General features: G+C 41.9%; 1 protein-coding gene across 1 annotated transcript in view; it reads left to right on the forward strand.

The window, feature by feature from the left end:
• UBE2E1 (ubiquitin conjugating enzyme E2 E1) overlaps positions 1-13339 on the forward strand; it is a 71444-nt gene that overhangs the window by 56413 nt on the left and 1692 nt on the right. The window contains exons 4-5 of the mRNA XM_037070759.1: positions 10017-10149; positions 13113-13260. Coding sequence (XP_036926654.1) covers positions 10017-10149; positions 13113-13260 — 281 coding nt within the window. The remainder of the gene's footprint in view (positions 1-10016; positions 10150-13112; positions 13261-13339) is intronic.

Consider the following 13339-nt stretch of genomic DNA (forward strand, 5'->3'; position numbering starts at 1 on the left):
CATCTAGTCATCTTTTCTGTGTATGTGTGGGTGGTTGTTGTTGTTTTTAACCTTAGTGGTGTCTCAGCTTTGGTTTCCCCAGAAAATACAAATAAAAGTACAACTGACCCTTGAACAGCATGGGTTTGGACTGTGTGGGTCCACTTATATTATACATGATTACTTTCAATATGTATGTACTAAATATGTACTTTCTCTCTGGGCTTTCTGAACATTGTCTCTTCTCTAGCTTATTCTATTGTAAGAATACAGTATATTATGATGTAACATACAAAATTTGTGTGAATTGACTGTGTTACTGGTAAGGCTTCCAGTTAACAGTACACTATTAGTAGTTACATTTTGGTGGAGTCAAAAGTTACATGCAAATTTTCACCTGTGCGGGGGTGTGGGGGCACTCACTGTTGGTGTTCCTAGCCCTGGTGTTTGAGGGTGAGCTGCAGCTCTCTGTAATGGTGCTGAGGAACAAGAGTAGAGGCGGGAAGTAATGGCATCACTATAGGAGGCCTTGCTGGCCAGCTCCCCCAGTGAAAGTTGCCTGAGGGTTACTCTGGGGAATTGGGTTAATGCACCTGCCTCAGAGTTGCCCCATCCAAACAATTAGCTATTAGTTAAGGAGTGCTCTTGGGGAGTGTTCCAGTTACTTATTGCTGCCTTACAAAACACCCTAAACTGTGTGGTGTAAGCCTCTCATATATATATGGTGTAAGCCTCTCATATATATATATATATAGGGGGGGGGAGGGCTGACTGGGGCTGGCTTTCCTGCAGTTACAGAGGCTGAGGCTGGAGTCACCGGAAGGCTTCCTCACTCACATGTCTAGTGTCTGGGCTGGGAAGCCTCAAATGACAGGGCTGGAACATCGCGGGGCTTCTCTCAGGCACCCTCACTCTATGTTGTCTTTCCCCGTGGTCTCTCCACTATGAGTGCTTCAGGGTAGTTGGACTTCTCACGCGGTGGTTTATTTCCAGGGCCCAGAGAGAGAGAGACAGAAACAGACAGAGAGGTGGGGGGCAGGAGGGGCGGGAGAGAGAGAGACAGCTGCATATGAGCCAGGAAAAAACCATCTCAATTTTTTAAAAAGGACCTAGGTTGGGAAGTAACACTCATCGCCTGTGTAACTTTGTGATCAGCCTGTATTCAGAGGGAAGGGAATTAGGCTTTACTTGGAGGAATGTCAGAGAGTCTGTGGATTGTGTGTAAAACCATCGCAGGGAGTTGATTTTACCCGCACTCCCTGCCAGGTGCCCTGGACGAAGCAGTTTCCAGGCAGAGAGATGCGGATGGGGCAGCTGGGAGCTGACAGGAGCACGAGAACCTTGAGGCAGATGGGGTGTAGGTGAGGAGGCAGGGACAGACTCTGCTGCAGGGTTGTCAAGATAAAAACATTTTCCCGCCCCGGCCGGTGTGGCTCAGTGGATTGGGTGTCAGCCTGGGAACCACAGGGTCGCTGGTTGATTGCAGGCCATGTCCCCAGCAGGAGGCATGTGAGAGGCAACCACTGGTTCCTAAAGCTTTTAATTATTTTTTAATGTGTGACAGGAGTAAAAGTCAAACACTTATTGTAATGGTTAGCCAGTTGTGTTAATAGCATTTAAAAATAATATAGCAAGCTGTTTTCAAAGTTTCAGGATACTATTACAGTCTTAAATGTGACCCCCCCCCCGAGAGCTTTTGTTGATATGGTTAATAATTACAGATTTTTCTATATTCAAAATAAAGGCTAAGATATGTAAGACTATTTATAATTCATTAAAAATTACAAAAACTTTTAATAAAAAACCTCTATTTTCCAAATCTAAAAAAAAAACCTTAGAGTGGAACTATTTTACAAACTTGCAAATTCCTTTAATGTCTGACTTAAGACAGCTGGATTTTCATCACTCGTGTCCGCATTGTTTGTTGCCATAGCACACCTTGGTAATCACGGGGAAACCTCAGTACAAACGTGAGAGAATGAGAGTAAAAGAGGCAACTCCTGTTCAGAATTATGAAAAGAGTTTCGACCTGGGGACATCCTAAAAGGGCCTCGGGAGAAGCCCTGACCCAGCCTTGCCCTGATGATGTGTGAACAGCAGTGTTAGCCGAAGGTGTCACCCTCCGGCTGCAGGGAGCTGGACCTAAGATGAGAGACTTGGGTCCAAATACTTGGGTATTTGCTTGAAGCCTTTGAAGGCACATGCAGGTTGAGGACCAAGAACCACTAACCTGCGATTGCTAGAATGAAGACTGGCGGGGCGTTCCAGGCTGATTTGCGCAGTGCAGGAAGGTGTTCTGAGATCCCCTTGCAAATAGGTTAACTATATCATCCAAATTGGAACACAGTTTTTTCCAATTATTATTTTTTAATCCTCCGCTGAGGACATGCTTACTGATTTTAGAGAGTGGAAGATGGGGGGAGACAGACAGACAGACAGAGACATCGACTGGTTACCTTTTGAATGTGCTCCAACCAGGAACTGAACCCGCAACCTAGCCATGGGTCCTGATGGGAAATTGAACCCTCAGTCTTTTGGTTTGCAAGATGATGCTCAACCAACTTAGCCGCCCTGGCTGGGGCCTAATTAGAGCACTTTTAAGAGCGGGGGGTGGGGGTGATAATAAAATGTAAAATTATTATTACTAAATAAACTACTTACCAAACAATGAAATATTATAAATTTACACCACATAAGTGACCAAAAATTACTGTGGCTAAATACTTCAGGCAACTCTTTCTCTGTTCAAGATGTTGAACCTGTTTCTTGTTTACACTGACTTCACTTCCCACAATTCCCTCTGTTCATCCCGACTCCTGCCTGCCAACCCGACTCCTGCCTGCCAACCCGCAGTCTGAGATTGGTAGCAGCTGCAGGGCAGAAGCTGAGCAGAACATGAGTGTGAGTGAATGGGAACTGTTTATGATAATTTCGTAGTTCAAGATGTGTTCTAGAATAGTTTCTTAGGATTGAGTAAAACCTTTTTGAGAGTTTTGGTATCCTTTCAGCAGGTTTTTGCGTATGTCACTATCACTTTTGAGGATCAGCACTGACTGTGAGGAGGGTACAGGAGTTAACAACTGCACAGTATCCACTCGAGAAGTCTAAAGATTCCCCCAGCTGCCTCATGCACAGTACAGTTGTCTCAGTGGAAGAAGACTTGGTAGTGCTTGGTAGGCCCCGTGAACTGGCTACTGTAAGAACCAGAGACTAATAGTTGATTTCTAGCTACTTACTTAGGTAGCAGTTTTATATATGCTAACGTAAGCATTGAAACCCCAAAATCGGGATTCAGCCACTTGAATCTTAAGGAAGATGCCCCGGCTCTGGATTGTTCTAGTGGGAACAAGGAGTAATTTCTATGGCCTTAGAACTTCCTTCTGCTCTGGCCCTGGTTTTTTTAACTTCTGGGGAAGGAACAAATTAGAATTTTTTAAGTCTGACTTGTTCAGAAAAGAGCTATTGTTTGATCCACCTTTATCCCGAGCACCTATCTACCTGTCTATTTGACCTTGCAGAGGAAAATAGCTTTTGAGACACGTGGGATGTTGATCTTTTGATTTTCTGTAATGGCTCCTGTGCGTTGTTCCTCAGCTCCCCCATGCCACCCCCGTTTTCTCTTAGGCCCTTGACAAAGGACTAGCTTGTTATTTTCTGTGCTCGCTACCTACCCCCACGTCTGTGTTGATAGGCCAGAACGTAACACACGATTCATTCTTAGCTCAGCTTATTGAATACTCATACTCAGCCATCCCTAGCTGAGAGCAAGAGGCCCCCTGATGTCCGTGGTTTTTTAGGTCTTCCTTTCCCATCTCCACTGGAGTCTTTCCAAATTATCTTGAAAATAGTTTTCTTTTAAAAATTGTATCCTTACTCTATATGCATCTGCGCTTTTTTTTTTTTAGTATCAATGTAAACTTCCAGTAGTGCCGCATTATTGCAGCAGCACATAAGGTAAAATTACAATTGAATGGCTAACTGGGTAAGATTGAGCTTTTTGTGGTATTTCGTTAGTACCTAATTTGAAAACATTGTCATGTAATTCTAAACAGTGAGTGGTGCATATTTTGAACAGCTCATTAAATATTGGTAATTACTATTATGTGGGAAATTACTACTGTCTAGAAAAAAAATCTGATGTGAGAAAGATTGTGCACCCACATGGCTATCGCATTCCGTGTAAATACCTGCAAACAGATCTGTTCTCTTTCTGGTTTGGGACCAATTCCACAAAAGCTCCACAGCTTATAGGCCTCAAATCAGCTCTGTGCTTCGTGAAAAGTTATACCAAATTCTTTTGAAGGTTTACCTACTTTGTCCTGGAGGAAGACAGGACAACACTGTCCTTTCCTCAGTGTTGGGATAACAGAATTTTGGAGGGGCTTTGTGGGAAGGCCTTCTCGGTGGGCATGCTCCGGGTGTTTCACACTTTAAGTTTCTGAGTTAGTTTCCCTCCCATTTGGGCCACTGTCCCAATGTAACTGCTTTGATGCACTGGATACTACTGATGGTGAATTCCTAGTGGGCACCAGCTTTTCTGGGAGTCCTCTAGGTTGGCCCTTGTCTAGAAGGCCCTTCTAAGGGCTAGTCACCTGAATGGTACATCCCGAGAAGCACCACCTCGTATGAGGAGGCCTCTCTGACTTGGTCGTTAGGACTGTGGCAGGGATTGCTCCACTTCAGTAGCACTCACCGTGTCACCAGCCTGGTCAGTCACCCTAGTGAGGTTTTCTGATTTTTCAAGTTCCTTCTGCCACTCAATTTCTAGGTTACTAATGCTGCTGTTTCATGAAGGGATGCTGAGGACACAGTTTCATGTTTTTATTTTTTGTAAGATTCCTCTGGGTGTGCCAAGTAGGTATCATGGAGAAGGCAGCTTGCATTCCCTGGAGAGTGTGTCTACTGAGAGGTCCTTATGGGGATGAGGATTCCCTCTCAGAGATTGCTACACTCATATTATATCATATTCTTTTTGAGTTTCTTAGCAAAAGTAGAGTAAATCAATGGATTGTGAGGAGGAGAGTAGTATGTTTGTTATAGGGAATGTAGATCTAATTGTGGATCTCTTCCTGTAAGCATTACCAGGGTTGATACTGTTCTTACTGCAAAGAATTATAAGTAGTGAAGGAGAGACATAATACAATGGTAATGTAAATCTAGAAGATTAGAAAGAGCTGGTATTCGTTGCCTCTTGATGTCGCCTGTAGCTGAGTTCTCAAACTTGAAAGTGCACGAGAATCATTTGCACAGTCTGATGCAGAGGTCTGGGGTGGAGTCTGAGAGTCTGCATTTCTAACAAACTCTCAGAGGATGCTGATGCTGCTCTGTCCAGGGACCACATTTTGAGTAGCAAGGGTCTAAAGGAATGTAGAGTATATGCAAGTCTAACTTTTAAAAATAACCATGTACGTTGAAAGTTTTTTTCCTGTACCAGGCACAGAGCAGTAAAACAAAGATAAGGATTCAAACGGAAACATTTCCCTTTACTAGCTCACTTTGGAGTGAATTTCCTTCCTTTAATACAGGATTCTCAGTCTTAGCACTTGACATTTTGGGCCAAGATCATTCCTGGTGTGTAGGATGTAGAGGAGCATCAGTGGCTTCTCCCACTGGGAGCCAGTACCACCCTCCTTCCTAGCTGTGACGTTCAGAATGTCTCCAGACATTGCCAAGTATCATGGGGGGCAGGGGTTTGGGGGGCAAAATTATGTGGAGTTTGTGTCAGGGTTTTGGTGACATATTGCATTTTATATGAGCAACTAGTTTACTTTATCAAGAAGCTTCTACAAAGAAGAGAAGAGACATGGAGTAGCCAATCAACCATCTTTGCCCCGTCTAGTTTTGGAAGTTGTGATAAAATTTGCTCCAAGTGTCAGTTTTGTTTTCTTGAAAACAGTCATTGTACTGTGGGATAATATCAGCAAGTATTTGGGAGCTTTAGGTGGGTAGAACTCAGTTTCTAATTCAGTTCATTCTGAGCCTCTTAGTTTTTGAACCATGTCGGCATGCCTGCTCACCTGCCCTTTTCACTCTCACTTGCCGCTGCTGCTGTCCAGATGCTTACTTACAACACGTTCCTTGTCTTTCCATCTTCCCAACCTCTGACCCCTTACTTTTTTCTGGGGTATAAAACCAGATAACCAAGCTTTTAAGAATTATGTCTAAGATAACATCTGAATCAGGGTTTTGGTTTTGTTTTTTTTTAAAGATTTTATCTTCAGAAGGGAAGGGAAGGAGAGAGGGAGAGAGAAACATCAATGTGTGGTTGCCTCTTGTGGGTCCCCCGCTGGGAACTGGCCTGCAACCCAGGCATGTGCCCTGACTGGGAATCGAACCGCGATCATCTGGTTTGAAGGCCCGTGCTCAGTCCACTGAGCTACACCAGCCAGGGCATGAATCAGGGTTTTTAAAATACTTGTAAGCAAGAGGAACCTTGCCCAATAGAAAACTTAAAAATTGATCATAGAAATTTTTTAAAAATTGACTACGTTTTACCTTGCTTCCAGAATGTTCTTTATAAGAAATCTGTGATCCTGTATGGAAACTGAAATGCAGGCTCGGTTTCTAACTGTGGAACCAGAAGAGTGTTAGAGCAGTCGAAACAAAGGGGTATTTGAGGGTGGGGATGGGGAGGGATGAAACTTCTAAACATTAAATTCTACTAAGACTGCTCTAATGAATGTTTTTAAAATTGGTTTTATTAACTTCTAGCAATTATACCTTAAGTGACTTGTATTGATTGATTACATTTTATGTTGTTCAAATTCTGTTTAAAACCATGTATTGAGCAAAAGTTACTACCACTTGAGAGTTCTTCGCTTTGAGTGATGAAGCATAAGAACTATATGACCTCCAGCCACTCTGTTCAGTGAACGTTGGGAAGATGAGCATCTGGGAATGTAGGAGAGGCTGTTAGAGGTCACTGTCATTGAGTTCACTTAATGGGGATGGTGCCTGTCAGGCAACAGACAAGACACCTTCCTGTCCCAACAGAAGAGTTGGGTGTTCACGCCAACCGCTGCTACTAATGTTGATGGATTTGTGTAAACTCAGAAACCATTATAGAAATGAGAAAATACTATGTCAGAATTAGAAATGACTATTATTTTTCTTTAAATGTTTGCCACACTTTTATTTATTTTGACTGGAAGGAAGAAAAACTGAATAAAGGGCAAAATTCTTTTTTGCCTCGTATAAAAGTTCTAAGTGTTACACTTTTATTTTGAAAAGTGTTTTTGTTACAAGTAAACCTTAAACCTCTGACAAAATCTGAAAGGCAAACGCATGGTCTTGTTTTGCTGTCTCAACCTCATGTAAAGATTCTAAACCCAAGTTTCAACATCTTCAAACAGGGATGTGTATTTTTTTTTTGTTCTCATCTTAATACATTAATTTCAACCCTCCCATCTCCAATTGAGAACTTCTCGTACTTTCTAATCATTTAGATTACTCTAATTTAACTAAATGCATGTCATTCTAAAGTATCCTTCAACCAGTTTTTGAAATTGAAGTCATATTTCTTATCGTGGAATCAAAAGTATCTTCTGTTAAAGGGAAGAGACAGAAGGTTGGTCACAGCTTACCCTGACCTGAGGGTAAACCTGGTTAATCATTGTACAGAGAAATGGGTGGGGTGCTGGAGCAGATCTTTCCCGGAACAGGCCCACGGAAAGATTCTCTTATTCCCTGTTCTCCCTGACAGTGGCCTTCTGGGAGTTGTACACCCTTGCCTTCATCCCCTGCCAAACGGGTCTGTGGATCCTAACTTTCCAGTGAGAACTTGAAAAATTCAAAAGTTCTGCATTTTTGTTGTATTCTCTGGTTAAGGCAACACATCACAAAAAGCTACATTAATTTATCTCATAGCAGCTTTAACGAGCCTCTAAAATTTTCATTCAGGCTGCAGTGGTCATTCCCGAGCCCCCTGGTTGAGGACCCACCCGTTGGGGATCCACACGGCTAAGCCTTCTCCAGGGCTCCGGTTTCATGCTGTATGATTTCACCTGCATGGGATATTTTACTTAGTAGTGTTTTTCTTGTAACCCACATTCATTCCCCATTTTTTCTTGGTTATTACATAGCTGTGTCTGTGTTGTTGTTTTTGATTCCTTAGCTCCCTTTTGCCATGTTTTTTTTTCTGAATTGTCAGAAAAGTTCACACCCAAAGCGAAAGCTAATTACAAGCAAGTGGCGATCTTGATTTGGGTCCCTAGTTGTATCACGGGTGATGAGCTGTATGGGGTTAAAGCTGTATTCTGAAGTGGTTGTCCTCCTTCCCATAACCTGTGCCAGTGGTTCCCAAATGCAAACCACCTTTTTAAAGATCACCAGGGGAGCTTTTTAAGTGATACATAGGTTCTTGGGTCCCCTCAGGATATTATAAACTTAGGAGGCCTGGCCTGAGTGGTCAGGAATCTTATTTGGAAACTACCGATTTTCTGTACAGTCCATAAAATCTACTTATAGTGGCATATTGTTAAACCTTTTTGTTCTTTTATCTTTTCTCTAAAGGGCCAACAGAATTGGACTAAGTCTAGGGTTAGGCTGACTTCATTTTTTTTTCTGGGTCACTTCCTTAGTATCACCAGGCTATGAGGAAAAGCATATGGTACTGATCACTGGACTTTTAGGTGGCAGCTTGGAAAGCTGCCAATACTTGGTTTTAGATGGCCACCTTGGTTCTTCTAAAAAAGATGGGGTGGGGTGAAGGTTTACAGTAGCCTTTTTCTTTAAGTCTCGGATACCATGAACTAGATAAAAGGGGACAGTTCCCTTTTAACTGCAACATCTGCGTTAGTGTTGTCTTCATCTCCTTAGTTCACTTTTCAGTTAACTCGAGTATGATAAGGAGGTGTCGTAGCTGTATCAGTCAGCATCTATAGGTGTTCTGGCCAACTACCTGTGCTGTGTGTAAATAATGTAGTTAGGAAGGCAAACCTCATGTGGCCAAGCACCATTTGTGACCTCAGGCTATGAAGCAGTGATCAGGGTGGTTCCTTTCACCAGAGGGATTATTTGCTGGGTGTTCCTAGCAGGAGAGAGTTTATTTAGGGCTCTCCTTTACCCCACCTGGAGAAAATTGTGGTCAGATCACAAGGAGATATTAAAGAACCATACTAGGTGTGCCAGCAGGAATGATGGGTAACAGTGGTGATCACGACCCTTCACCGGGGATCTGTTGCTCTACATAGGCCGTGTGTCCCCCGCACCCCGTAACCACCCCCCACCACCACTTTAGTTATCAAAACATCCCTGTGAGGTAGCTGGTGCTTCCTGACTATTCACGGCCCTGCTCTTCCCATTAGCCCCTGTTCTTTTATCCATGATTTCTCCACCTTTTGGCCCTATTTTTGATCCCCCCCTTTTCATTCTTTATGGTTTTCTTTTATACTCTTGTTCCCCTAAGGTATGTTGTTGCTTCTTCCACTCCAAATTTCATGCTGGAAAAAAAAAATCTATGGTTGGTTTGAGGAAAGTAGAGTTTAGGGCCACAGGTAAGATAGATAGGTATTGAAATGAAAATTGAATAACTTATATTTGGGTGTTTTCGTTATTTTCCTCCTCCCAACATATTTATGATGTAAAAAGAGCTGCAAACTTATACTCCTTTTAGGGTGAGATTACAGAGATAAATGGGCAAAGCAGAGCCCCTGTCGTGGGTCAGAAATTAAACCTTTTTGCTTAAAATGGTCATCAGAAATGATATAGCTGTGAGCAAAGACCTTCTGTGTCTTCTGTATGCTGAGGAGTGTTTCTCTTTTTTAAAATTATTTACATTTTCTTATGATGTGTTTGAGAGGTTTGAGAATTGAGGAGTTTCTTGCTTATTCACAGCTAAGTAGTCTTAAGAGTGGGTTGATCATTATTATTCAGTTTACTTGACCTAACAGTCCTGCATCAGATTGTGTCTGAAAGACCTGCTGTTTTGGGGAGGAAACCCACACATTAAGGAAAAGGGGAGAAGAGAGGGGGCCTTTCTCCCTATTTTGACTGGGATGGTGCCACCATCATTTATCTTTTGATGTATCATTTCACAGTGCCGGCCCCAAAGGCGATAACATCTATGAATGGAGATCCACCATCCTAGGGCCGCCAGGATCCGTGTATGAGGGTGGTGTATTCTTCCTTGATATCACCTTTACACCAGAATACCCCTTCAAACCTCCAAAGGTAAGAAATTCCTGATTTATACTAAAGTTTCATGTTCCCATGAGAATATTAAAGCTCTTGAAATAGTTTTTAATCACAAAAAGTAGGTTTGTGTTCTTCCTTAATAGAGTGATTTTTAAATGTTTTTCATCTCATGGCACATATAAATTAATCACTAAAATTCTGTGGCACACCAAAAATGTATTTTGTTGACAATCTGACACCAGGCGGCTATTGTGTTAGCTGTTATTTTTTTAAATTTTAAAAATATTTTAGCCCTGGCTGGTGTAGCTCAGTGGATAGAGCACGGGCCTGCGAACCAGACGATCGCGGTTCGATTCCCAGTCAGGGCACATGCCTGGGTTGCAGGCCAGTTTCCGGCAGGGGCCAGTTCCCTGCAGGGGATGCACGAGAAGCAACCATACATTGATGTTTCCTCCTCTCTCCTTCCCTTCCCCTCTAAAGATAAATAAAATATTTAAAAAAATATTTATTTTTTGAGGGATGGGGAGGGAGAGAAACATCAGTGTGTGGTTGCCTCTTGTGCACCCCCTAGTGGGGACCTTGTCTGCAACCCTGGCATGAGCCCCCCAACTGGGAATCAGACTGGGAATCAAACTGGCAATCCTTTGGTTGGCAGACTGGTGCTCAATCCACTGAGCCACACCAGCCAGGGTTCATTTTTTTAATTTTTAAGGGAAAAGAGGTTAGTGTCCCTGACTGAAGTAGTTGTTGCATGTTTTAAAAATTCTTGCGGCACACTAACTAAAGATTGCTATCTTAATGAATCTCTAATATTTGAGTGCACACAAAAAACTCCTTTGAGTTCACATTGCCTCATTTGGCAGAGACCACTTCTAGGAATAAGTGCTTTGTTTGGTCCTGTTACAGTAGTCCCCCCTTTATCGCCAGGAGGTATGTTTGAGACCCCCAGCAGGTCCCTGTAACGACAGAGCACCAAGTCTGTATACAGTTGACCTCTGAACAACGTAGGTTAGGGGTGCTGACCCCCTTGTACACTTGAAAATTCACATGTAACCTTTGACTCTCCTATAACTTAACTACTAAGCCTATTGCTGACCAGAACCCTTACCAATAGTCGATTAACACATATTTTGTATATCTATTATATTCAATAAATAAGCTAGAGAAAAGTTTATTAAGTTATAAAGAAGGGAAAATACATTTATAGTATTTATTGGGAAAAGTCCATATAAATGGACCCACACAGTTAAAACCCATATTCAAGGGTCAGCTGTACTGTTTTTTTTCCTATACCTACATATTTATGATACAGTTAAATTGGGAAATTAGGCATAGTAGATTTAGAACAACTAAAGTGGAATAGAATATACTGTAATAATAGGAGTTAGGTGAGTGTGGCATTATTGGATAAAGTAAGGGTTACATGAACAAGCACGGTAATGCCTTGACCGCTGAAGTGATAACCCAGACGGCTGTGAGTCAGAGGCACATGTGCAAGGATTTGCCAGATGAAGGGATGATTCGCATCCCAAGCAAAACAGCGTGAGATTTCATCAAGTTACTCAGAATGGCTTGTAATTTAAAACGTGAATTATTTTGGAATTCTTCATTGAATATTTTTGGACCACAGTTGGCCATAGGTAACTGAACTCATGGAAAGCAAAACCACCGGTAAGGAAGGAACTTACTACTATATTTATGATAACATAGCAATTAATCCCCTGTTTCCCACCGAACAAAGAGTTTCTAAACAGTTTAAAATAGTGTCCAAATGTTCATGCACCAAGACAATGAAGAATCAGAATCTCCTAACCAAAGCCTTAGATTCCACTGCTTGCCATCTTTTGGTGGTAAAAGTCTTTACCAGGCTCTGGATGTCTCATCCAGGATAGGTGGGATCGCCCAAACCATCTGCCTCCTGCAACGCTCAGTGGCCTATGGCTCTTAGTCACACTGTCAGAAGGAAAACCTCTTCTGGGGGATGGGGCACACTGTTAGATACATGCACAATTGCAGAAGCAAGTGATCGAAAGTCTGTCAATCAGAATAAATGGTCCCTGGCTGGTGTAGCTCAGTGGATTGAGCGCGGGCCTGGGAACCACAGGATCCAGGTTCGATTCCCAGCCAGGGCACATGCCTGGGTTGCAGGCCGGTTCCCTGCAGGCCAACTCCCAGCAGGGGATACACAAAGGGCAACCATACATTGATGTTTCTCTCCTTCTCTCCTTCCCTTCCCCTCTAAAGATAAATAAATAAAATATTAAAAAAAAAAGAATAAATGGTAAAGTTATAGGTTATTTTTACATTGGAATGATCCAGGGTATCTTACAAATAAAAAGTAGACCAAATAAAATAACTCAGGCTCATGTGGCTTCTGTCTGTCTCCTCACCTGTGGAGACTTCATTACAGTGAGTTCTGTGACTTAGGTGTACAGGATAGATAACTGCAGGATCCAGTGTAAAGGTCAGAAAAGGAAAAAAAAATCTTCAAATTTTTGGGTCAGTGTTGAAAGTGATATTGCTTTGCTAAATACAGCTCTTGCTAAATACCCCAGTCTTGGGGTGTGTGATCATTGTTTTATTGCCTCTATGTGCCTCAGATTGAATTCATGATTCTAAAGCTTGCTTTGAGGCCTTGTAATACTACCAGCTCGCACAAGAGGTCAGCAATTAGCTACTCAAACATGGAAATGTTACGAAAATATTTAAAACTGCTAAAGATGAATTCTAGAAGTATTGCACTTAAGTTAACTTGCCTTTTGTTGATGGATATTTTTTATGAAATTGGCAGCCTTTAAGATTATACAGTGGACAGTTTTAAATCTCAAATTTATTAAACAGTTTCTTAACCTATTTCTTACAGGCTTTAGTTAAACTGTTGTTCACCTTTTAGAAAACTTTTAAGAAGTTTTTAATTAGGGCCACTCAATTAAAAAAAGTAACGTAGTAAAAAGCTTCATTGTTTGATGTTTTCCTTTTAACACCATCTTATTTTTTAGGTCACATTTCGGACGAGAATCTATCACTGTAACATTAACAGTCAAGGAGTTATTTGCTTGGACATACTGAAAGATAATTGGAGCCCAGCACTAACCATTTCTAAAGTCCTCCTTTCTATCTGCTCACTCCTTACAGACTGTAATCCCGGTAAGGTTAATAATTCTTTTTCTTGTTTTATTCTTCCTTGCCTGAAAAATACTTTTTTCCCCACATAAACTATGATTTT

Source organism: Sturnira hondurensis, unplaced genomic scaffold (assembly GCF_014824575.4).
Source record: "Sturnira hondurensis isolate 20B ecotype Veracruz unplaced genomic scaffold, ASM1482457v3 Scaffold0019006, whole genome shotgun sequence".
Taxonomy (NCBI): Eukaryota; Metazoa; Chordata; class Mammalia; order Chiroptera; family Phyllostomidae; genus Sturnira; species Sturnira hondurensis.